The sequence below is a fragment of the Oncorhynchus mykiss genome, chromosome 4 (genome assembly GCF_057628025.1).
Source record: "Oncorhynchus mykiss isolate SJ-2025 chromosome 4, ASM5762802v1, whole genome shotgun sequence".
NCBI lineage: Eukaryota > Metazoa > Chordata > Actinopteri > Salmoniformes > Salmonidae > Oncorhynchus > Oncorhynchus mykiss.
Window position 1 is genome coordinate 93,630,144 of NC_143025.1, and position 26,739 is coordinate 93,656,882.

The following is a 26,739-nucleotide window of genomic DNA, read 5'->3' on the forward strand; positions in this document are numbered from 1 at the left end:
CGGTGAGTCTGTTAGAGCCCCACGTCTGGAACGGTGAGTCTGTTAGAGCCCCACGTCTGGAACGGTGAGTCTGTTAGAGCCCCACGTCTGAACGGTGAGTCTGTTAGAGCCCCACGTCTGAACGGTGAGTCTGTTAGAGCCCCACGTCTGAACGGTGAGTCTGTTAGAGCCCCACGTCTGAACGGTGAGTCTGTTAGAGCCCCACGTCTGGAACGGTGAGTCTGTTAGAGCTCTACGTCTGGAACGGTGAGTCTGTTAGAGCCCCACGTCTGAACGGTGAGTCTGTTAGAGCCCCACGTCTGAACGGTGAGTCTGTTAGAGCCCCACGTCTGGAACGGTGAGTCTGTTAGAGCCCCACGTCTGAACGGTGAGTCTGTTAGAGCCCCACGTCTGGAACGGTGAGTCTGTTAGAGCCCCACGTCTGAACGGTGAGTCTGTTAGAGCCCCACGTCTGAACGGTGAGTCTGTTAGAGCCGCACGTCTGAACGGTGAGTCTGTTAGAGCCGCACGTCTGAACGGTGAGTCTGTTAGAGCCCCACGTCTGAACGGTGAGTCTGTTAGAGCCCCACGTCTGAACGGTGAGTCTGTTAGAGCTCTACGTCTGTTAGAGCCCCACGTCTGGAACGGTGAGTCTGTTAGAGCCCCACGTCTGAACGGTGAGTCTGTTAGAGCCCCACGTCTGGAACGGTGAGTCTGTTAGAGCCCCACGTCTGAACGGTGAGTCTGTTAGAGCCCCACGTCTGGAACGGTGAGTCTGTTAGAGCCCCACGTCTGTTAGAGCCCCACGTCTGAACGGTGAGTCTGTTAGAGCCCCACGTCTGAACGGTGAGTCTGTTAGAGCCCCACGTCTGAACGGTGAGTCTGTTAGAGCCCCACGTCTGAACGGTGAGTCTGTTAGAGCCCCACGTCTGGAACGGTGAGTCTGTTAGAGCCCCACGTCTGAACGGTGAGTCTGTTAGAGCCCCACGTCTGGAACGGTGAGTCTGTTAGAGCCCCACGTCTGGAACGGTGAGTCTGTTAGAGCCCCACGTCTGGAACGGTGAGTCTGTTAGAGCCCCACGTCTGAACGGTGAGTCTGTTAGAGCCCCACGTCTGAACGGTGAGTCTGTTAGAGCCCCACGTCTGAACGGTGAGTCTGTTAGAGCCCCACGTCTGGAACGGTGAGTCTGTTAGAGCCCCACGTCTGAACGGTGAGTCTGTTAGAGCCCCACGTCTGGAACGGTGAGTCTGTTAGAGCCCCACGTCTGGAACGGTGAGTCTGTTAGAGCCCCACGTCTGAACGGTGAGTCTGTTAGAGCCCCACGTCTGAACGGTGAGTCTGTTAGAGCCCCACGTCTGAACGGTGAGTCTGTTAGAGCCCCACGTCTGGAACGGTGAGTCTGTTAGAGCCCCACGTCTGAACGGTGAGTCTGTTAGAGCCCCACGTCTGAACGGTGAGTCTGTTAGAGCCCCAGGTCTGGAACGGTGAGTCTGTTAGAGCCCCACGTCTGGAACGGTGAGTCTGTTAGAGCCCCACGTCTGAACGGTGAGTCTGTTAGAGCCCCACGTCTGAACGGTGAGTCTGTTAGAGCCCCACGTCTGAACGGTGAGTCTGTTAGAGCCCCACGCCTGGAACGGTGAGTCTGTTAGAGCCCCACGTCTGAACGGTGAGTCTGTTAGAGCCCCACGTCTGAACGGTGAGTCTGTTAGAGCCCCACGTCTGGAACGGTGAGTCTGTTAGAGCCGCACGTCTGAACGGTGAGTCTGTTAGAGCCCCACGTCTGTTAGAGCCCCACGCCTGGAACGGTGAGTCTGTTAGAGCCCCACGTCTGGAACGGTGAGTCTGTTAGAGCCGCACGTCTGTTAGAGCCCCACGCCTGGAACGGTGAGTCTGTTAGAGCCCCACGTCTGAACGGTGAGTCTGTTAGAGCCCCACGTCTGAACGGTGAGCCTGTTAGAGCCCCACGTCTGAACGGTGAGTCTGTTAGAGCCCCACGTCTGAACGGTGAGTCTGTTAGAGCCCCACGTCTGGAACGTATGAATACATGCAGATAATTGTATAGCTTATCGTTCTTTTACAAAACAATATAAAACATTTTAATGATATATTAATGCTGTAAAGGTATAATATACAGCACCTAAAGAATAAATACTCCAACTTATCTACATTGTTGTGTTACAGCCTGAATTCAAATCGGATTAGGTTTCTCCCATTTACACACAAAACCTCATTATGACAAAGTGAAACACTTTAGACATTTTTGTAAAATGTATTTTTAAAAAAAAAACACACTCAGAAATCTCATTTACACATTATTAGTATTCACACCCTTGAATAGTCGATTGTGATTACAGCCGTGAGTCTTTCTGGGTAAGTCTCTAAAGTCTAATATTTGCACATGATTATTAGAAAATAAAATTCTTCAAGCTCTGCCAAATTGGTTGTTGATCATTGTTAGACAGCCATTTTGAAGTCTTGTCATAGATTTTCAAGTAGATTCACAGCACCAGTCAACAGTTTGGACTCATCTACTCGTTCATGGGGTTTTCTTTATTTTTACTATGTTCTACATTGTAGAATAATAGCGAATACATCAAAACTATGAAATAACACAGATGGAATCATTTAGTAACCAACAAAGTGTTAAACAAATCAAAATATATTTTATATTTGAGATTATTCAAAATAAACCACCCATTGCTTTGATGACTGCCAAGAGCAAACAAAGCTCTCAAATTCTACAACATAGAAAATAGTAAAAATAAATAAAATCCCTTGAAATGAGAAGATGTTCTAAAACTTTTGACTGGTAGTGAGTGAAGAGCGACTGTGTGTGTCATACCTTGACTGTGTGTGTGTGTGTGTGTGTGTGTGTGTGTGTGTGTGTGTGTGTGTGTGTGTGTGTACATACCTTGACTGTGTGTGTGTATGTGTGTGTGTGTGTGTACATACCTTGAGAACACAGGAAGCAAAGAAGGGCTGGTTCTTCAGAAGAGCTGGGATCTCAAACGCCAAGCCCAGGTCAGTACCTGAGAGAGAGAGATTGAGCGAGAGCCCAGGTCATGAGAGAGAGAGATTGAGCGAGAGCCCAGGTCAGTACATGAGAGAGTACCTGCCTGGAGTCCCTACCGTCTGACACCGAGTCAAGACAGACACTCAATGGGGCTGGTACTGGTACTGGACCCGAGACTGGGTCATATCCCCAAATAATGAAACGATCTCACGACAATCCATTTTAATAGAAAGTTAGTAAAAATAGATATGATCTTCCTACCACAGGAAGGAAAATTCCTGTCTATTTGTGAAGAAATCACCCTGATCAACTGTTTAGTCAAATCCCAGCTTAGTCATTTACTTGTGGCCCTGCCATATGCCCTATTTGGAACGGCAAGCCAGACAAAATTAAAACAGGTCTGTTTATATAATGAATATGAATTCAGAGGGCAGATGAAATATTAAAGCATTTACACCCCTCCCTGAAGTGACACGTAACAATCAGCTAGAGAACCAATTCAGATTGAAGAATGGCTTTTCCCCCTTAAATTGAAAATAAAAATCTCAAAAAATATCTCCTTTTTGAAAACAAGCCATCGACATCTACACACGACATCATATATTTTTTTCCTAATTTACATTTTAAAAAAATATTGGGGAAAAAACATTTACATAAGTATTCAGACCCTTTACTATGAGACTTGAAATTGAGCTCAGGTGCATCCTGTTTCCATTGATCATACTTGAGATATTTCTACAACGTGATTGGAGTCCACCTGTGGTAAATTCAATTGATTGGACATGATCTGGCAAGGCTCACACCTTTCTAAGGTCCCACAGTTGACAGTTCATGTCAGAGCAATAACCAAGCTATGAGGTAGAAGGAATTGTCCGTGGAGCTCTGAGACAGGATTGTGTCGAGGCACAGATCTGGGGAAGGGTACCAAAACATTTCTGCAACATTGAAGGTCCCCAAGAACACAGTGGCCTCCATCATTCTTAAATGGAAGAAGTCTGGAACCACCAAGACTCTTCCTAGAGCTGGCCGCACAGACAAACTGACCAATCAGGGGACAAGAGCCTTGGTCAGGGAGGTGACCCAGAGAACCAGACGGTCACTTTGACAAGGCTCTAGATTTCCTCTGTGGCAATGGGAGAACCTTCCAGAAGGACAACCATCTCTGCAGCACTTCACCAATCAGGCCTTTATGGTAGAGTGGCCAGACGGAAGACACTCCTCAGTAAAAGGAACATAACAGCCCTCTTGGAGTCTACCAAAAGGCACCCGACTGTCAGATCATGAGTTCTCTGGTCTGATGAAACCAAGATTGAACTCTTTGGCCTGAATACCAGTGGCTCCAAACTTAATCTAGCACACCTAACTCTAGTAATTAGCTGGTTGATAAACTGAAGTTAAAACCTCCAGGAGGGTCTCTCTCCGAGAACCGGGCTGGTGAACCCTGACCTACACAGTATACACAATATGGGAAGGGAAGGCATCAAACCATTTTTGGAGAAGGAGAGGAGTCCGTTGTCTAGATCCAGATAACATCCCATGGTGTCATGCATGGTGAACTCCTACAAGACAGAGAGAGACAGACAGCATGGTGAACTCCTACAAGACAGAGAGAGACAGACAGCATGGTGAACTCCTACAGGACAGAGAGAGACAGACAGCATGGTGAACTCCTACAAGACAGAGAGAGACAGACAGCATGGTGAACTCCTACAGGACAGAGAGAGACAGACAGCATGGTGAACTCCTACAGGACAGAGAGAGACAGACAGCATGGTGAACTCCTACAGGACAGAGAGAGACAGACAGCATGGTGAACTCCTACAAGACAGAGAGAGACAGACAGCATGGTGAACTCCTACAGGACAGAGAGAGACAGACAGCATGGTGAACTCCTACAGGACAGAGAGAGACAGACAGCATGGTGAACTCCTACAGGACAGAGAGAGACAGACAGCATGGTGAACTCCTACAGGACAGAGAGAGACAGACAGCATGGTGAACTCCTACAGGACAGAGAGAGACAGACAGCAGGTGAACTCCTACAGGACAGAGAGAGACAGACAGCATGGTGAACTCCTACAGGACAGAGAGAGACAGACAGCATGGTGAACTCCTACAGGACAGAGAGAGACAGACAGCAGGTGAACTCCTACAGGACAGAGAGAGACAGACAGCATGGTGAACTCCTACAGGACAGAGAGAGACAGACAGCATGGTGAACTCCTACAGGACATTTGACAGTGCAGAAAAGGATCAATCTTCAACATTAGGGACTGAATAGAGCTGTAGGTAAATATTAGACAATCTATAGCGTACCTCTCCATAACTGTCAAACTGTTTGTTGTGAGATTTCTTCCCCGTTCCTCCGAAGCCAAAGCCGTACTTATCGGTACCTGGTAACAACACAACAGTAGTGATGGTAACAACACAACAGCCCAACAGTGAGTTTAACCGGACTCGGGGCCCGACAGTGAGATTAACCGGACTCGGGGCCCGACAGCGAGTTTAACCGGACTCGGGGCCCGACAGTGAGTTTAACCAGCGAGGTACTTGCCTAAGTCCAAAGCTGCCTGGCTGGTAGACCAGCCGATCCTACACAGGCCCTGGTCATGACATGATACCTCATAGTAGTACTTCCCTAGAGGGAGAGAGAGACAGAGAGAGAGAGACCAACCAAATCATGAGAAAACAAAAATATAATTATTTCCAATGTGTCAAGTAATTAACAAAAAAACAGAGCAAACTAGAATGCTATTTGGCCCTAAACAGGGAGTATACAGTGGCAGAATACCTGACCACTGTGACTGACCCAAAATTAAGGAAAGCTTTGACTATGTACAGACTCAGTAAACATAGCCTTGCTATTGAGAAAGGCCGCCGTAGGCAGACCTGACTCTCAAGAGAAGACAGGCTATGTGCTCACTGCCCACAAAATGAGGTGGAAACTGAGCTGCACTTCCTAACCTCCTGCCAAATGTATGACCATATTAGAGAGACATATTTCCCTCAGATTACACAGATCCAAAGAATTTAAAACAAATCCAATTTTGATAAACTCCCATATCTACTGGGTGAAATTCCACAGTGTTCCATCACAGCAGCAAGATTTGTGACCTGTTGCCACGAGAAAAGGGCAACCAGTGAAGAACACACACCATTGTAAATACAACCCATATTTATGCTTATTTATTTTATCTTGTGTCCTTTAACCATTTGTACATTGTTAAAACACTGTATATATATATATAATATGACATTTGTAATGTCTTTATTGTTTTGAAACTTCTGTATGTGTAATGTTTACTGTTCATTTTTATAGTTTTTCACTTTATATATTATCTACCTCACTTGCTTTGGCAATGTTAACATGTTTCCCATGCCAATAAAGCCCTTGAATTGAATTGAGAGAGAGAGAGGGAGAGAGAGAGAGACAGAGACAGAGAGACAGAGAGACAGAGAGACAGAGAGACAGAGAGACAGAGAGACAGAGAGAGAGATGAGACGGAGCAGCATGTGTACATTTGGTAGTATGTATGTATGTATGTATGTATACAGTATGTATGTATACAGTATGTATGTATGTAGTATGTATGTATGTATACAGTATGTATGTATGTATACAGTATGTATGTATGTATGTATGTATGTATACAGTATGTATGTATGTATGTATACAGTATGTATGTATGTATGTATGTATGTATATATACAGTATGTATGTAAGTATACAGTATGTATGTATGTATGTATGTAGTATGTATGTATGTATACAGTATGTATGTATGTATACAGTATGTATGTATGTATGTATGTATGTATGTATACAGTATGTATGTATGTATGTATACAGTATGTATGTATGTATGTATACAGTATGTATGTATGTAGTATGTATATATACAGTATGTATGTATGTATGTATATATACAGTATGTATGTATGTATGTATGTATGTATGTATACAGTATGTATGTATGTATACAGTATGTATGTATGTATGTAGTATGTATGTATGTATACAGTATGTATGTATGTATACAGTATGTATGTATGTATACATGTATACAGTATGTATGTATGTATACAGTATGTATGTATGCATACAGTATGTATACATGTATACAGTATGTATACATGTATACAGTATGTATGTATACAGTATGTATACAGTATGTATACAGTATGTATACAGTATGTATACAGTATGTATACAGTATGTATACAGTATGTATGTATGTATACAGTATGTATACAGTATGTATGTATGTATACAGTATGTATACAGTATGTATACAGTATGTATGTAGTATGTATACAGTATGTATGTATGTATGTATACAGTATGTATGTATGTATGTATGTATGTATACAGTATGTATGTATACAGTATGTATGTATGTATGTATGTATGTATGTATGTATGTATGTACACAGTATGTATGTATGTACACAGTATGTATGTATGTATGTACACAGTATGTATGTATGTATGTATACAGTATGTATGTATGTATGTATACAGTATGTATGCATGTATGTAGTATGTATGTATGTATGTATGTATGTATACAGTATGTATGCATGTATGTATACAGTATGTATGTATGTATACAGTATGTATGTATGTATACAGTATGTATGTATACAGTATGTATGTATACAGTATGTATGTATGTATGTATGTATACAGTATGTATGTATGTATACAGTATGTATGTATGTATACAGTATGTATGTATGTATGTACACAGTATGTATGTATGTATGTATGTATGTATGTATGTACACAGTATGTATGTATGTATGTATACAGTATGTATGTATGTATGCATACAGTATGTATGTATACAGTATGTATGTACACAGTATGTATGTATACAGTATGTATGTATGTATACAGTATGTATACAGTATGTATGTATACAGTATGTATGTATGTACACAGTATGTATGTATGCATGTATGTATGTACACAGTATGTATGTATGTACACAGTATGTATGTATGTGTGTATGTATGTATGTATACAGTATGTATGTATGTATGCATACAGTATGTATGTATACAGTATGTATGTATACAGTATGTATGTACACAGTATGTATGTATACAGTATGTATGTATGTATACAGTATGTATGTATGTACACAGTATGTATGTATGTATGTATGTATGTATGTATGTACACAGTATGTATGTATGTACACAGTATGTATGTATGTATGTGTGTATGTATGTATGTATACAGTATGTATGTATGTATGTATGTATACAGTATGTATGTATGTATGTATGTATGTATGTATGTATGTGTCTTACCCTTGGTGATGGCTTTGGTAGAGCGACAGCCATGCCATTCTTTAAACTCCCTGCTCTGACAACACAGTCCGTCTGGTCCAATGGCTGGAGAGGAGATTGGGGGAGGGGGGGGGGGGGGGGGGGGTAAAGAACAGTAAATGTCATGTCTAAAATCAAAACGAGTTTACAACAATAACAGTTATGTCCCATCCTTCACCACAGGAAGACACACAATGACCTTTGACTCACCAAACGCTGTGCTTCTGTCATACGGGTTCATCTGCCATTTATTGAAGACTGAAACACAGACAAACGTGTGGTTGCTAATACAAACAGTATCTGACATTATAAAAACAGGCTGTTTTTGGTTCCTGGTTGCTGATTGGTTGATAGCAGGGAGTTATATCGCCACATTCCACAGGAAACACCGGTTAACACCGCCCATCCACTGTCCCACAGCCCAGCCAGTCATTATATAAACGTCATCTCCCCTGGGGGGGAAAGCCTGTAGAGAACATTTCCCCATGTACTCCCCTGGCGGGGGGGGGGGGGGGGTGAAGTCTTGATGTATGTTTTGGTAACCATCTTCATCACGCAAAGGAGCGGAAGTGACGATCCTAAAAGCCTCTCTGATCCAGATTCATTTAAAAATCAGGATCATTATAAATGGATATAAATACAAATGAGCATGTAGTTCACTGTCCTGTCAGCTGTGATGTGACTGTGTGTTAGCTGTGTGTTAGCTGTGGTGTGACTGTGTGTTAGCTGTGTGTTAGCTGTGGTGTGACTGTGTTAGCTGTAGTTAGCTGTGATGTGACTGTGTGTTAGCTGTAGTTAGCTGTGATGTGACTGTGTGTTAGCTGTAGTTAGCTGTGATGTGACTGTGTGTTAGCTGTAGTTAGCTGTGATGTGACTGTGTGTTAGCTGTAGTTAGCTGTGATGTGACTGTGTGTTAGCTGTAGTTAGCTGTGATGTGACTGTGTGTTAGCTGTGATGTGACTGTGTGTTAGCTGTAGTTAGCTGTGATGTGACTGTGTGTTAGCTGTAGTTAGCTGTGATGTGACTGTGTGTTAGCTGTAGTTAGCTGTGATGTGACTGTGTGTTAGCTGTAGTTAGCTGTGATGTGACTGTGTGTTAGCTGTAGTTAGCTGTGATGTGACTGTGTGTTAGCTGTAGTTAGCTGTGATGTGACTGTGTGTTAGCTGTAGTTAGCTGTGATGTGACTGTGTGTTAGCTGTAGTTAGCTGTGATGTGACTGTGTGTTAGCTGTAGTTAGCTGTGATGTGACTGTGTGTTAGCTGTAGTTAGCTGTGATGTGACTGTGTGTTAGCTGTAGTTAGCTGTGATGTGACTGTGTGTTAGCTGTAGTTAGCTGTGATGTGACTGTGTGTTAGCTGTAGTTAGCTGTGATGTGACTGTGTGTTAGCTGTAGTTAGCTGTGATGTGACTGTGTGTTAGCTGTAGTTAGCTGTGATGTGACTGTGTGTTAGCTGTAGTTAGCTGTGATGTGACTGTGTGTTATCTGTAGTTAGCTGTGATGTGACTGTGTGTTATCTGTAGTTAGCTGTGATGTCCTGTCAGCAGACGGTCCACCCAGCAGACGGTCCACCAATCGCATTCATTGAATTCCTAACGCCCCAGCCAGCAGACGGTCGACCAATCGCATTCATTGTTGTCATGTTGCGTCACGCGGTTGCAAAAAAATAATTGCCACGCGATTCCATCTCAAAGTCAGTGTACATTTTGTTACAGCCTTATTTTGAAATGGATTAAATAGTTTTTTCCTCCTCGTCAATATATACACACAATACCAAATAATGACAAAGTAAAACAGGTTTTTAGACATTTTAGCAAATGTATAAAAAATAAAAAACTGAAATATGACATTTCCGTAAGTATTCAGACCCTTTACTCAGTACTTTGTTGAAGCACCTTTGGCAGCGATTACAGCCTCGAGTCTTCTTGGGTTTGACGCTACAAGCTTGGCACACCTGTATTTGGGGAGTTTCTCCCATTCTTCTCTGCAGATCCTCTCAAGCTCTGTCAGGTTGGATGGGGAGCGTCGCTGTACAGATATTTTCACGTCTCTCCAGAGATGTTCGATCGGGTTCAAGTCCGGGCTCTGGCTGGGCCACTCAAGGACATTCAGAGACTTGTCCCGAAGCCACTCCTGTGTTGTCTTGGCTTTGTGCTTAGGGTTGTTGTCCTGTTGGAAGGTGAACCTTCACCTCAGTCTGAGGTCCTGAGCAATCTGGAGCAGGTTTTGTCATGGAATAATCAGAATTTGTTGTAAATATGTAAAATGTTTTATATTCATCATATGTTTGTAAGTTACTTCTCATCAAGAATGTTATTTTTGTATAATACAGTGGCAGGGTTGCAGTATCTGTTCTATGTCAAGACTAAGTTGCATAGGCCGCAGAGAGGGGAGAGGTCAAAGTATCATCATGTGTAAACATATCTCTGGGCTCCACAATGTCTGTGTGCCAGTCAGTGTGTCTCTGTGATCTTGTCAAGATAGGATTGGTTGTATCTAAATGACAATTTGATATATGCCTGTTGATATGGAGGATTGGTTTATGGTTCTGGGGTTTGAGTAAGGAGACAAAGCTGAACAATTTATTATGTCTGACTGTGTGTTTTTTGCTATTAAAGGATGGCAGTTGCAATGCAGAAGGGGCTCTCAGAGAATTCATTGAGAGACACTGAATTTATCTGAGTCACAGGATTGTGATAGAGCTGATATAATTAAAGATGGACTTTGATAACTAACTCGGACTTGTGTGCTCCCATGATTTGGTAAATAGAGGAACATTTCCACGACAGTTTTCATCAAGGATCTCTCTGTACTTTGCGGCGTTAATCTTTCCCTCGATCCTGACTAGTCTCCCAGTCCCTGCTGCTGAAAAACATCCCCACAGCATGATGCTGCCACTACCATGCTTCACCGTAGGGATGGTGCCAGGTTTCCGCCAGATGTGACGCTTGGCATTCAGGCCAAAGAATTCAATTTTGTTTTCATCAGACCAGAGAATCTTGTTTCTCATGGTCTCAGAGTCTTTAGGAAAACTCCAAGCTAGCTGTCATGTGCCTTTTACTGAGGAGTGGCTTCCGTCTGGCCACGCTGGTGGAGTACTGCAGAGATGGTTGTCCTTCTGGAAGGTTCTCCCATCTCCACAGAGGAACTCTAGAGCTCTGTCAGAGTGACTACCACCTCCCTGACCAAGGCCCTTCTTCCCCGATTGTTCAGTTTGGCCGTTCGGCCAGCTCTAGGAAGAGTCCTGGTGGTTCCAAACTTCTTTCATTTAAGAATGATGGAGGCCATTGTGTTCTTGGGGACCTTCAATGCTGCAGAAATGTTTTGTTACCCTTCCCCAGATCTGTGCCTCGACACAATCCTGTCTCGGAGCTCTACGGACAATTCCTTCAACCTCATGGCTTGGTTTTTGCTCTGACATGCACTGTCAACTGTGGGACCTTATATAGACAGGTGTGTGCCTTTCCAAATCATGTCCAATCAATGTAATTTACCACAGGTGGACTCTAATCAAGTTGTAGAAACATCAAGGATGATCAATGGAAACAGGATGCACCTGAGCTCAATTTCAAGTCTCATAGTAAAGGGGTCTGAATACTTATGTAAATAAGGTATTTCTGTTTTGAATGTTTTATCAATTTGCAAAGAAATCTAAAAATCTGTTTTTGCTTTGTCATTATGGGCTATTGTGTGTAGATTGATGAGGAAAAATGTGATTTATTCCATTGTAGAATAAGGATGTAACATAACACAATGTGGAAAAAGTCAAGTGGTCTGAATACTTTTCCCAAGGCTCTGTTTGTCCCAGATGGACCTCCATAGCCTCCACTGATCAGCTAAAACAAGATCAATGACTCAATACACACCTGTGTTGACTAGGCCGATACCATCTAAATGTACCCAGTTTATCAAGACATGTACGACTCAAATTACAATCTGACCGTGATGTTACGTAGTTAGTTTTTACCAAAGTCACATGTCTGAATGTATCACATGGCTGTCTGTGGGAAATGTGGCCATCAATTTCCTCATTTATTGACATTGAATATTGATCTTGACCCCCCCAAAAAAACAGGCCCTACAGGCCCTAATACAGGCCCTAAAAAAATCCATTACGGTTGTTCCCTAGATTGTGCCGGCCGCGACGCCGGATAGAGCCGGCCAAGATACCACACAGGATAGAGCCGGCCAAGATACCACATAGGATAGAGCCGGCCAAGATACCACACAGGATAGAGCCGGCCAAGATACCACACAGGATAGAGCCGGCCAAGATACCACACAGGATAGAGCCGGCCAAGATATCACACAGGATAGAGCCGGCCAAGATATCACACAGGATAGAGCCGGCCAAGATACCACACAGGATAGAGCCGGCCAAGATACCACACAGGATAGAGCCGGCCAAGATACCACACAGGATAGAGCCGGCCAAGATACCACACAGGATAGAGCCGGCCAAGATACCACACAGGATAGAGCCAGCCAAGATACCACACAGGATAGAGCCGGCCAAGATACCACACAGGATAGAGCCGGCACACTTCAAGCACTTATGACAGGGCAAAGATATGTCTGTCTGTCGTACCTGCTCCACCAGTCTTCACAGCAGTTCTCCCCTTCTTCCCCTCCTGCTGGTCCTTCAGAGTCTCATACACTATCTGGATCACTGGGATACTGAAGGCCTAGAGAGAGAAGAGGAGGGGGAGAGGAGGGGAAGAGGAGGGGAGGAAAGAGAGTGGGAATGAGGTAAGTCTTTAACAGGTAGATATCAATTCGGTGGAAATTGGTTTTTCAAACTCTGCCATGACACGTGTTGCAGCAGTAGACCCAACAGAAACACGACTCGGTCCTCTTTCTAAACGCACAAATAACTGGTCTTTTGACGTGGTTTAAGCATTGACATGGACTCAGAACATATATTTCCCTTAAACAGTAGATGCTGGATTTGACAATAACACTGCATGGTAGAACATGTTTCAACGACCCCCTGACCTCTAGTAGATGCTGGATTTGACAATAACACTGTATGGTAGAACATGTTTCAACGACCCCCTGACCTCTAGTAGATGCTGGTGTAACAGTACAAATTTAGACCGTCCCCTCGCCCATACCCGGGCGCGAACCAGGGACCTTCTGCACACATCAACAGTCACCCTCGAAGCATCGTTACCCATCGCTCCACAAAAGCCGCGGCCCTTGCAGAGGGGAACTACTACTTCAAGGTCTCAGAGCAAGTGACGTCACTGATTGAAACGCTATTTAGCACCCACGCTAACTAACTAGCCGTTTCACATCCGTTACACTGGATTTGACAATAACACCGTATGGGATGGTAGAACATGTTTCAGCGACCCCCTGGACTCTAGTAGATGCTGGATTTGACAATAACACTGTATGGTAGAACATGTTTCGACGACCCCCTGACCTATAGTAGATGCTGGATTTGACCATATGGAGGAACGGCGCTACACTCACCCCTGTCTTCCCGCTCCCAGTCTCTGCCGCCTGAACACAACAGAATCAACAACAGGTGGAGTCAATACACGGAATGTGGGAGGAGTCATTAAGTTAAGGTTGAACCGTTTTTTATATAAAAATGGCCATTTTCTCACCATGAGGACATCTCCTCCCCCCAGGATCAACGGAATGGACTCTGCCTGGATGTCTGTGGGGAGGCTGGAACAAACAATCACCAGTTACAACACTGGATGGCAATCTGAGCATGTGTAACAGTATAGACTTTACGTACGTCCCCTCGCCCCTAACTGGGCTCGAACCAGGAACACATCGACAACAGTCACCCTCGAAGCAGCGTTACCCATCGCTCCACAAAAGGTGTCAGAGCAAGTGACGTGACGATTGGAACGCTACCAGCGTGCACCACCGCTAACTAGCTAGCCATTTCGCATCGGCTACACATGGTTACACGATAACAATAGGGTTGTGGATAGTCAGATGAATAGAGTAGTTTGTTTACAACGTTATTAACATGCCTTGCGATAACAATAGTGTAACGATCCAGGGTTTATAAGCGAGGATATCGACTCTGGCGCTCGAGCTTCTGCAGCACAGTCGATAGAGCGCTGGACTTCGGGCTAGAATGTCGAGGGTTCGAGATCTGCTCCCTGCCTGGTTCATTACAATGTCCATAATAATCCTGTTTTGATGGACACCTCTGAAGTCGGGTTAGTGATGAGATTTTTGATACAAGCATGAAATCGACAATCAAAATGAACCTTCCACCACAGTGACCATGTTGTTTTTGCATAGACTATTTGGAGTTTGGCTCCGTATAGACATGATTGGTTGACAGTAGATGGGGGCGGGTGGCACTGTATAAACAAACTCACGTCCTTCCTTGACCACTTCTTCATAACAGCTCTGTAAACCGGAAGAAGTATGAATGATCTGACTTCTGAGAGGCCGTATCAGCGTAAATGCTGCACGGTCAATGCAGACTGCAGATTCAAAGGCGCTGCAACGCCAGGGGGAAGTTTGCGCTACCCGGTGTTGGCACATGCGCAGATAAAATACACCATTAACGCCTAATAAACTGATTACGGATGCGTTCGTAAATTCACTCTGGAGTGCGCTCAGGTCGTTCGTAAATAAAGAGCGTTTCGGTCTCGGAGCGCACACTGGACGAGGAGTAGGGTTGAACCGAGCATTCTGACCTCACGACGACAGTCAAGCACCCAAGCTGCTTCCAGACACAAACGAGACAACACCTCACTCTCCCTAGCAGAGTTTCATGTTAACCAGAGCGTTGGTGACGAACTGTGCTGCTGGCAACAATTTAATTACGCTTTGTTGCCGACGCTTACTGACACTGGCCATTTTCCACGGGTATTGAGCGTTCATAAATTCATTAGTTATTTTGGTATAGTTAGTCCATCTAGTCCGTATGGATACATTCATGGTGAGACATTGCTGGTCACTGATCAAATAAAATACGTTTAGTATTAACGTAGTTAAAGCAACACGATAATATATTAAACGACATAACACCCTGGTTATCGTTACATAACTCAGTGACCTAACGTCCCTTACAGCTGGTTGGGTTTCTCAACTCCATATGAACATCTCGGTGGAGTTGCGACGACACCGGGCGGAGCGCAACTCCGGTCACATCGAGTCGCTGTCAATCGATATGACGAAACAGTCGGTGGTCGGTAATAGACACACACAAAAACGTTTTATTAATAAGTATGGATTTCAGCAAAAAAAATTCACGCAACTACAGAGGTCAAACATATGTAAACGGCAATGGTTTAAGAATTGACATTTTTACAAGTATCGAGTGACAGCGACTCGGAGGCTCAGTAGTCGTAACTCAACTCCATTGATGTGATGGACATAGAGAGAAAACCTCGGATAACTTACAGCCAGTCCATCTCCTCGACTGCTTGGGCGATCTCAGGCATAACGCCCATTTCTGTGGACGAAAGGGAAACATTATTGGCAGGAAAAAGAACTTCAACCAATCTTAAATGCGTTCACTTATAGATAAGTACTGATAACAGTGAGAATACAGTAAAATATATATTTTCATTTCTTACCAGAAAACGCTGCCATATTTGCCAACGACTTTGACAAAAAACGGATGTGACGTGTCTCTTCTCACTAATTTAATGTCGCCACCAACTGTACGGGAAGTGAACTGGAAAACTATTTCAAATCCAATGCGCAAAAGGAAAAATTAAACATACAAAAGACAAACATAGATACACAAAAAAACATCCCACTACTTCATTCATAGTGGGGGGGGGGGGGGGGGGGGGGGGGGGGGTGTTGTTATAAAATATATATATTTTGTTATTAAAACAAATCCATATAAAAAGTAAATGGGGAACACACTTATTTAATCTTTACTTAACGAGGCAAGATAGTTAAAAACAAATGCTTATTTACAATGATCGCCTACCAAAAGGATATACATTATCGCAGCCCCCGACCCGCAGGAGGCCTTTTGCCTTTTGTTAGGCGATCATTGTATATATATATATATATATATAGGACAAAACACACATCACGACAAGGGAGACAACACAACACTACATAAAGAGAGACCGAAGACAACAACAAAGCATGGCAGCAACACATGACAACACAACATGGTAGCACCACAACATAACAACAACATGGTAGCAGCACATAACATGGTACAAACATTATTGGGCACAGACAACAGCACAAAGTCAAGAAGGTAGAGACAACAATACATCACACAAAGCAGCCACAACTGTCAGTAAGAGTGTCCATGATTGAGTCTTTGAAAAGAAAAGATTGAGATAAAACTGTCCAGTTTGAGTGTTTGTTGCAGCTCGTTCCAGTCGCTAGCTGCAGCGAACTGAAAAGAGGAGCGACCCAGGGATGTGTGTGCTTTGGGGACCTTTAACAGAATGTGACTGGCAGAACGGGTGTTGTATGTGGAGGATGAGGGCTGCAGTAGATATCTCAGATAGGGGGGAGTGAGGTCTAAGAGGGTTTTATAAATAAGCATCAACCAGTGGGTCTTGCGACGGGTAGACAGAGATGACCAGTTTACAGAGGTGTATAGAGTGCAGTGATGTGTCCTATAAGGAGCGTTGGTGGAAAATCTGATGGCCGAATGGTAAAGAACATCTAGCTTCTAGAGAGCACCCTGACCTGCTGATCTATAAATTACGTCTCCGTAATCTAACATGGGTAGGATGGTCATCTGAATCAGGGTTAGTTTGGCAGCTGGGGTGAAAGAGGAGCGATTACGATAGAGGAAACCAAGTCTAGATTTAACTTTAGCCTGCAGCTTTGCTATGTTAGGACAATATCACAGTACACAAGGGTCATACACATATTTATAATATAAACCGTTTTTTTTTTGTTGGCAGAATATTTCATTGTCTTTAAATATAGTTCAGTTTATTTTGTTTAATTTTTTCTTTTTGCAAGGTAATAAAATGTGGTGGTTTGTTTGTAAATGTACATCTGTAAATCTGACATTTTTCTGCATCTTTTGAACCGGTAGTAGCTCCTCTGAATGGTTTATTTTGGCTTTTTAATATAGTTTCCATAGGGCGAGTACTTTTAAAACATTATTATTTTAGGTCATTATCATTGATATGAGGCACATATATTAAAAACATCGACACGTTTTATGAATCGGTGTCTAATTTGATTCATTGTAACTCCGCCTTGGTAAAAAAAAAAAAAAACACAGATGGAACAATTAGACAGATTTTTCACCCGATTTAAAAATGTGAAGCATTTCCGCTCACTACCAAATATGGTGATGAGAGGAAGCCCAGTGGCCGGCAGTGGGAGAAGATGACCCGAGAAGGATTTTGGCCGAAATTCTGCAAATATTCTCATCGATGAAACCTTTAATCTGAAATTCAGTTTTCTGTTTCAGAACTAGAATATGTAACAAACAGAGTGGACTACATGTCCTACTTGCTTGTTCTGCCCACTATGATTCATTTTCTCTCATTGGAAACGACTGTTCTATCTTGGGTTAGTTATAATAGTCTTTGGTAAAACCGCCTTAAATGCCGAAATGTAAACCGCGTTTCGTTAAACAGTCCTCTTTCTTTTGTACCATCCTGTATTCCGTAGTTTGTGACAGAGTTTGGATCAACTATCCACGTAAACATGGCTGATGATAGCAACATTGACGTGGAAGATGAGAACATTTTGTATGATTTACTGATAAATACGGAATGGCCACCCGAGACCGACACTCAGGTTTGTACAAAAAAACGGATTCGGTTCATTGTTAATAACATATAGAGGGAAATGTCAAGTTGAAGTGATTGCTCACCCTGCAAGGTTCGCTAACGTTAGCTAGTAACGGTTAGCCACGTCGCAACACATCTTCCACTCAGTCATGGCTGATAACAGGTTATGGATTGGCATTGAATCAACATTACGTGCAGTTAAATATTCAGTCACCGTAAACAAATCTATGAAATAAAGGAGTTTAACTTCAGCGTTGAGGTGTATTTTGATATTTTTGTTTTTACTTTCCAAACGTTGGCTAACTAGTCTGTTGTGAATTTGTTGATGATGCTAAGTTAGCTGTCTTGACGTTACCATATTCTGTACTTTGTCCAGGGAAAATGTCTCGGCCCTAGTATCATCACACTGGTGTAAATTGGTTGGTTTCCAATCACACTGTAATTCAGGGTTTGTATAGAAAGATAAATAACAGTCTGTCACTCTCTGACATTTGCAGTTGCGAGGCAACAAGGAGCACAGTTCATCTGTTATTGCCAAGGCTGTGACAGGTAAGACGGGATCCTCGAGACATCTTTGTCCTCGCTGATCTGGTTTTTCATACTGATCCCTTTTTAAATTCATGTTAAGAAAATAATGATCGTATTGGAAGCAAGCCCAAGGTTGCCTCCCGAGTCACCCTATATTCCCCTAGTGCATTACGTTTGACCAGAGCCTGCTGGGTCGTTACACCTACTCGGTTTGAGAAGTGTAACTTGGTATTAAATTATGTATTTATTTTTAATTTCACCTAATTTTGACATTCAGTCAAAAAGAGCACATGTTCAATTTAACACAACACATTTTTTTCCCCATCTCAAGAGGTTAAATAAAACGAATGCTAATTTTCCATGAAGAAAAAGTGGTTGTTACAAGTGTTTTTGTGGTCGTGGAAGAAATTGATATGCTATTACTGTTATGATTTGAATATCAGATTAGTAGAACAAGGTGCTTTACTCTTTACGTTGTGTTAAATGCTGTTTTATGTTAATCTACTCTGATTTCAGAGCACTCTCATCTGCGTGTTCCAGAGCGCAGAATAACTGATTAATTTCTGTACGCGAAACGCCTGTTGAATAAGACCAGTGTCAGTAAACATGGGAAAAAAACCGTTTTTAAATTGTTATCAGCAGTACAATCATATTTTGATCCACCTGCCCCAGATTTGAATGATCTACCTGCCCCTCACAGTTTTATAATCTACCTGCCCCAGATTATGCCGCTAAAATGACACCAAAAAAATATTATATGTTTTTAATGTTTCGAAAACAATAAATGGAATATTAGTAAGACGTAAGTAATGTGGTATAATTAATTAAACTTTTAACCAATAAGACAGATGTTCACCTGCCCCTTTAAGGGTGGGAGGTTACCTGTGATGTAAAACATACTTTAAAGTACTACTTAAGTCATTTTTGTTTGTTCTGTCTGTAAATTACTTTACTATTTATATTTCTGACAACATTTACTTCACTACGTTCCTAAAGATATTTTTTATTTTTACTCCATACATTTTCCCTGACACCCAAAACTACTCATTACATTTTGAATGATTAGCAAGAACATCCCTGGTCATCCCTACTAGCCTCTGATCTGGTGGACTCACTAAACAGAGAACATCCCTGGTCATCCCTACTGCCTCTGATCTGGAGGACTCACTAAGCAGAGAACATCCCTGGTCATCCCTACTGCCTCTGATTTGGTGGACTCACTAAACAGAGAACATCCCTGGTCATCCCTACTGCCTCTGATCTGGAGGACTCACTAAACAGAGAACATCCCTGGTCATCCCTACTGTCTCTGATCTGGAGGACTCACTAAACAGAGAACATCCCTGGTCATCCCTACTGCCTCTGATCTGGAGGACTCACTAAACAGAGAACATCCCTGGTCATCCCTACTGCCTCTGATCTGGAGGACTCACTAAACAGAGAACATCCCTGGTCATCCCTACTGCCTCTGATTTGGTGGACTCACTAAACAGAGACCATCCCTGGTCATCCCTACTGCCTCTGATCTGGAGGACTCACTAAACAGAGAACATCCCTACTACCTCTGATCTGGAGGACTCACTAAACAGAGAACATCCCTGGTCATCCCTACTACCTCTGATCTGGAGGACTCACTAAACAGAGAACATCCCTGGTCATCCCTACTGCCTCTGATCTGGCAGACTCACTAAACAGAGAACATCCCTACTACCTCTGATCTGGAGGACTCACTAAACAGAGAACATCCCTGGTCATCCCTACTACCTCTGATCTGGCAGACTCACTAAACAGAGAACATCCCTGGTCATCCCTACTACCTCTGATCTGGAGGACTCACTAAACAGAGAACATCCCTGGTCATCCCTACTGCCTCTGATCTGGCAGACTCACTAAACAGAGAACATCCCTACTACCTCTGATCTGGAGGACTCACTAAACAGAGAACATCCCTGGTCATCCCTACTGCCTCTGATCTGGTGGACTCACTAAACAGAGACCATCCCTGGTCATCCCTACTGCCTCTGATCTGGTGGACTCACTAAACAGAGACCATCCCTGGTCATCCCTACTGCCTCTGATCTGGTGGACTCACTAAACAGAGACCATCCCTGGTCATCCCTACTGCCTCTGATCTGGAGGACTCACTAAACAGAGAACATCCCTGGTCATCCCTACTGCCTCTGATCTGGAGGACTCACTAAACAGAGAACATCCCTGGTCATCCCTACTGCCTCTGATCTGGTGGACTCACTAAACAGAGAACATCCCTGGTCATCCCTACTGCCTCTGATCTGGTGGACTCACTAAACAGAGACCATCCCTGGTCATCCCTACTGCCTCTGATCTGGAGGACTCACTAAACAGAGAACATCCCTGGTCATCCCTACTGCCTCTGATCTGGCAGACTCACTAAACAGAGAACATCCCTGGTCATCCCTACTGCCTCTGATTTGGTGGACTCACTAAACAGAGAACATCCCTGGTCATCCCTACTGCCTCTGATCTGGAGGACTCACTAAACAGAGAACATCCCTGGTCATCCCTACTGCCTCTGATCTGGAGGACTCACTAAACAGAGAACATCCCTGGTCATCCCTACTGCCTCTGATCTGGAGGACTCACTAAACAGAGAACATCCCTGGTCATCCCTACTGCCTCTGATCTGGTGGACTCACTAAACAGAGAACATCCCTGGTCATCCCTACTGCCTCTGATCTGGAGGACTCAATAAACAGAGAACATCCCTGGTCATCCCTACTGCCTCTGATCTGGAGGACTCACTAAACAGAGAACATCCCTGGTCATCCCTACTACCTCTGATCTGGAGGACTCACTAAACAGAGAACATCTCTGGTCATCCCTACTGCCTCTGATCTGGAGGACTCACTAAACAGATAACATCCCTGGTCATCCCTACTGCCTCTGATCTGGAGGACTCACTAAACAGAGAACATCCCTGGTCATCCCTACTGCCTCTGATCTGGAGGACTCACTAAACAGAGAACATCACTGGTCCTCCCTACTGCCTCTGATTTGGAGGACTCACGAAACACAGGCTTTGTTTGTAAAGGATGTCTGAGTGTTGGAGCGTGCCCCTGGCTATTCGTAAGTTAAAAAACAAAAGATGAATGATGCCCTCTGGTTAGCTTTATTATCAGGAATTTGAAATGATTTATACTTTTACTTTTAATACATGTTTATTTCATCAATTAAATTTACAATTGATACTTAAGTACATTTAATACCAAATACCTTTTTACACTTTTACTCAAGTAGTATTTTACTGGGTGAGTTTTACTTGAGTCATTTTCTATTAATTTATCTTTACTTTTACTGAAGTATGAAAACTGGGTCCTTTTTCCACCACTGGAGGTTGCCGTGGTAACACGATTGGAGTCATGTTTGTGCCTGTGAGATGGAGTCTGACTAGTAAACGCGTTGTCTTCTCTTCTCTAGCAGGTGAAATTAAAAACGTAGAAAAACGACCTGGCTTGTGGAACAAAACAATGAGAACGGAAACACAAGGACAAAGTGTCACTAAAGTAGACTTTCGTTTTCAAGTAAATGACACCATCTTTTATTACTGTGCACAGCACTTATTAAAACAAATCTTTCACTCAGCTCTTCAGGTGCACACAGCCCCCAGCCAGGCAGTGTTGAGGTGGGAAAGGCTAGATGGGATTCCTAGTTCTTTGACTTTGTTCGATTTAATTGACCAACTATGAAACAAAACAGGCAGAAATACTTTGAAAACTTGACTGCAGCATTTATTTTACTGTGATCATACTTGACTTTTTAGTCACAAATGCGATTGAAATGTTGGCACTGTGGAGCCCTGACCACCCACCAACATGGCTGGTGAAATACACATCTTACCTGCAATGTCAAAATCTACCTGCTCCAACGCTCTGGATAACAGTACAAACAGCCTAACCAGCTCCGCTGAAGTAATGTGGTCAGATTGAGGTGTTCTATAATTTGTGTCTGGAAGTAGCTGGGAACCTGACAGCCGTTGTGAACGCTCAGATCAAACCTACTCCTCTGCCAGAGCGTCCAGTGAGTGGTCAGAGAGCGAAACACTTTGAATTGACCAACGCCCAGAGCTCACTCGGAGCTGCACTCTCTAGGTGTACTCTGGCACTCCAGAGGGAATTTACCAACACATCCGTCATTTGGAAGTTCTGCAAAGTTCCATTGTTAGTCCAACAGCTACATTAGTTGGTGTAGTTACTAAAACAGCTGGACGTCTTGATTGGCAGTAGATATTTCTGTACTTATTTACAGATTTGAATAGCACAGAAGTAGACAAAGGTGTCATGCCCTTTTTTTAAAACTGTTTCTGTAATTATTTATAGTTAGTCTGTTGTATTTGCAGTGAATGGAAGTTAGAAGTGATGTCACAATGTTTTTTTTTTTTTAGAATGTTGAAATAAGTCACATTTAAAGGGAATGAAGGAGGACAAAAATGAAAAGTTAAATCATGAAAATATATATTATATAGTCTGCGCATTTTAACGTTTTGAGTGGTATTTCTAGCTAAAAACAGTAAGAGGAATATGAAGTATGATAAAGATTTCAAGTCAAAACATTTGTTTTCGCCAGTCCCTCTTAAAATGACTATACCAAATAAAGTAACAGGGTTGCCGATTTAAAAAAATTAATAATTTCTTCTTAAATCTGCCGATCAATCCCCTTGTGACAAGGGGAAAGGATTTCTGTTTGCAACAGGAAGTGGCATTTGAATGCAAACTTTTTTTTCGAATTGTTAAAACCTTACTTTGCTGTCTTATCTACGGGTAACATGGTTGATGTGTTAAGCTCGACCCACTCAGTTTAACACCAGAACAGAGTTCAGAGTAGAACCGGCTTCCTTGCTTTTACTCTGGTTTGACACTGAACAAAAATATAAACGCAACCATTTCAAATATTTTACTGAGGTTCACATGACGAAATCAGTCCATTTTAAATTAATAATTTAGGCACAAAGCTATGGATTTCACATGACTGGGAATACAGATATGCATCTATGCCCAACACTGTTAACTGCCTATTTGTGATCTTAAAAAAAAGTTAATGTTTTAAAAATGTCTAGCCGCCCGGAGTGGTAATCTAGCGTGATAGCCGCCCGGGGTGGTAATCTAGCGTGATAGCCGCCCGGGGTGGTAATCTAGCGTGATAGCCGCCCGGGGTGGTAATCTAGCGTGATAGCCGCCCGGGGTGGTAATCTAGCTGGTTAGCCGCCCGGGTTTAAACTTAAAGTTGGAAAGAGGAGATGTACAACGTTTAATGGACTAAGTGAGCTGCTTATCATCATTAATAAACACCAGAGGTGTGGACTCGAGTCACATGACTTGGTCCCACCTCTGGGGAAACACTACCGCTATTAGGAGAGGTTTATCCGCAATGGAAATAAAAGTTAAATAAATAAATGAATGAAGGCCTATTTAATTAATTCTGACGGGGTTGGCCATTTCGGTAGTAACTGAACATTTTACCTTCAACATGTGTGATCCTAGCCACTCCTCACCGTGTCTTCTCCGTGTCTGTTGTAGGACCTTTTAGGTTCATCCTGCATTACCTGTGGTACAGGTAAGCTCTTTATATTACTCACATCGAAACGCATCAACTATTTCATTACTATTTACCCCTGTAGCCTGAAACTCTTTCCAGCTTCGTACAACTGTATATAGTTTTTTGACAAATTGACTTTACTAATGTTTATGCTGTTGTGTTGGTCCTCTTGTTGTGGTTTGTAACAGCTGACTGATTTATCTGTGATCTTGAACCAGTCCCTCTAGCTCCTCTCTACCTCCCGGCCTGGTCCGACTGGCCAACAAGCAGATCAACTGGCAACTGGTGCTAGCAAGGTATATAGTACAGTACACACGCAGGCACCACTCCGGGCCCTTCATACATTCATAGGAATTCAACCTCTGACCTTTGTTAATGTTTATTTGACCTTTTATTTTGACCTCGACGGCAATTGAGACCCAAGTTTTTTTTTTACAAGGGAGCCATCAGGGTTAATTTAGCCAGATTTAGTTTGTCTTATGATTTAAATTATTATTTGTATTTTTGCCTTTATTTAACTAGTCCGTTAAGAACACATTCTTAGTTACAATTACTGGTCTAGGAACAGTGGGTTAACTGGTCTAGGAACAGTGGGTTAACTGGCCTAGGAACAGTGGGTTAACTGGCCTAGGAACAGTGGGTTAACTGGTCTAGGAACAGTGGGTTAACTGGCCTAGGAACAGTGGGTTAACTGGCCTAGGATCAGTGGGTTAACTGGTCTAGGAACAGTGGGTTAACTGGTCTAGGAACAGTGGGTTAACTGGTCTAGGAACAGTGGGTTAACTGGCCTAGGAACAGTGGGTTAACTGGTCTAGGAACAGTGGGTTAACTGGCCTAGGAACAGTGGGTTAACTGGCCTAGGAACAGTGGGTTAACTGGCCTAGGAACAGTGGGTTAACTGGCCTAGGAACAGTGGGTTAACTGGCCTAGGAACAGTGGGTTAACTGGCCTAGGAACAGTGGGTTAACTGGTCTAGGAACAGTGGGTTAACTGCCTCGTTCAGGGGGCAGAAAGACAGATTTTTACCTTGTCTGCTCTGGGATTCGATCTTAGACCTTTCGGTGACTAGTCCAACGCTCTAAACCACTAGGCTACCTGCCGCCCCAGGTAGCCTAGTGGTTAGAAGTCCTAAATCTCTCTCCTCTCTCTCCAGTAATGGGAAGTTGCTGGCTGTGGTTCAGGACCAGTGTGTGGAGATCAGGTAATGATGTGAGATAGTGTGTCCGTTCTAAACTAAAATTACTCAAATGTAAAAAGTTTATCAGATGTTCTGTCTACTCAGTAGAAACCCTCCCAGTCAGCAGGGTGCTGTGTATAACTATCCGTAATTTGACCTTTTTAAGGTGACATGCAGAACGTTTGTGTATATTCTATTCTCCGTTTTTTTTTTTCCCCCACCAGGTCTGCGAGGGATGACTTTGGCTCCGTCATTGGGAAGTGTCAGGGTAAGTATCTTCTAAATCAACGAAACACTTATCAACACTTTGGTTCCTACCCTGTCACAATAACTCCTCCCTGGCATTTTCATTTGTTGTCATGTGAAACTACACTGTATTCAAAGTGCCCACTGTTATATTCTAACTATCGAATTAGAATAATCCTTCTACCTCCATGATTCCAATAGTTAACCAAAGTGTTTTGCTCTAAATTGTTTATTTATTATATTGATTTAAAAAATCAAATCACAATTGCAACATTTGGTTCCAACATCTCTAGTCTAGATTGTTTTTATCGTGCAGTATGGAAATGATCTGAAATGAGTGCAAACAAATTATTTTTGGTTGAACACTATATAAACCAATCAGAATGGAGAAAGACCCCATTGAAATCACTTAGAATGTATGTGTTCCCACCCCGGGATCACTCACTACTCATAGAGCACCCTGGGATCACTCACTACTCATAAAGCACCCTGGGATCACTCACTACTCATAGAGCACCCTGGGATCACTCACTACTCACAAAGCACCCTGGGATCACTACTCACTACTCATAGAGCACCCTGGGATCACTACTCACTACTCATAAAGCACCCTGGGATCACTCACTACTCATAGAGCACCCTGGGATCACTCACTACTCATAGAGCACCCTGGGATCACTCACTACTCATAGAGCACCCTGGGATCACTCACTACTCATAAAGCACCCTGGGATCACTCACTACTCATAAAGCACCCTGGGATCACTCACTACTCATAAAGCACCCTGGGATCACTCACTACTCATAAAGCACCCTGGGATCACTCACTACTCATAAAGCACCCTGGGATCACTCACTACTCATAAAGCACACTAGGATCACTCACTACTCATTAAGCACACTAGGATCACTCACTACTCATAAAGCACCCTGGGATCACTCACTACTCATAGAGCACCCTGGGATCACTCACTACTCATAAAGCACCCTGGGATCACTCACTGCTCATAAAGCACCCTGGGATCACTCACTGCTCATAAAGCACCCTGGGATCACTCACTACTCATAGAGCACCCTGGGATCACTCACTACTCATAGAGCACCCTGGGATCACTACTCACTACATAAAGCACCCTGGGATCACTCACTACTCATAAAGCACCCTGGGAT

At 43.2% G+C, this 26,739-nt stretch overlaps 2 protein-coding genes across 5 annotated transcripts in view; one reads left to right on the forward strand and one right to left on the reverse strand.

Moving 5' to 3' along the window:
* Positions 1-16,004, reverse strand: part of ddx1 (DEAD-box helicase 1) — a 37,879-nt gene extending 21,875 nt beyond the window's left edge. For 2 of the 4 annotated variants that reach the window (XR_016495513.1, XR_016495514.1), the window contains exons 1-11: positions 15,891-15,999; positions 15,715-15,766; positions 13,944-14,007; positions 13,807-13,836; positions 12,917-13,013; positions 8,541-8,588; positions 8,313-8,396; positions 5,548-5,631; positions 5,310-5,386; positions 4,480-4,552; positions 2,933-3,009 (exon numbers count right to left, since the gene is read on the reverse strand). Coding sequence is in view for 1 of the 4 variants with exons in the window: in XM_090233325.1 (XP_090089451.1) it covers positions 2,933-3,009; positions 4,480-4,552; positions 5,310-5,386; positions 5,548-5,631; positions 8,313-8,396; positions 8,541-8,588; positions 12,917-13,013; positions 13,807-13,836; positions 13,944-14,007; positions 15,715-15,766; positions 15,891-15,906 (702 nt within the window). In the remaining 3 variants the exon portion in view is untranslated. Of the gene's footprint in view, positions 1-2,932; positions 3,010-4,479; positions 4,553-5,309; positions 5,387-5,547; positions 5,632-8,312; positions 8,397-8,540; positions 8,589-12,916; positions 13,014-13,806; positions 13,837-13,943; positions 14,008-15,714; positions 15,767-15,890 lie in introns of those variants that run through there. The other 2 variants (XM_090233325.1, XM_090233326.1) reach the window with 2 other exon arrangements.
* Positions 16,005-17,830: 1,826 nt separating this feature from the next.
* nbas (NBAS subunit of NRZ tethering complex) overlaps positions 17,831-26,739 on the forward strand; it is a 296,853-nt gene continuing 287,944 nt past the window's right edge. Inside the window, 6 exon segments of the mRNA XM_090233327.1 lie at positions 17,831-18,054; positions 18,545-18,596; positions 24,128-24,164; positions 24,365-24,442; positions 25,300-25,347; positions 25,548-25,591. Of these exon segments, the coding sequence (XP_090089453.1) occupies positions 17,962-18,054; positions 18,545-18,596; positions 24,128-24,164; positions 24,365-24,442; positions 25,300-25,347; positions 25,548-25,591 (352 nt within the window). The 5' untranslated portion in view covers positions 17,831-17,961.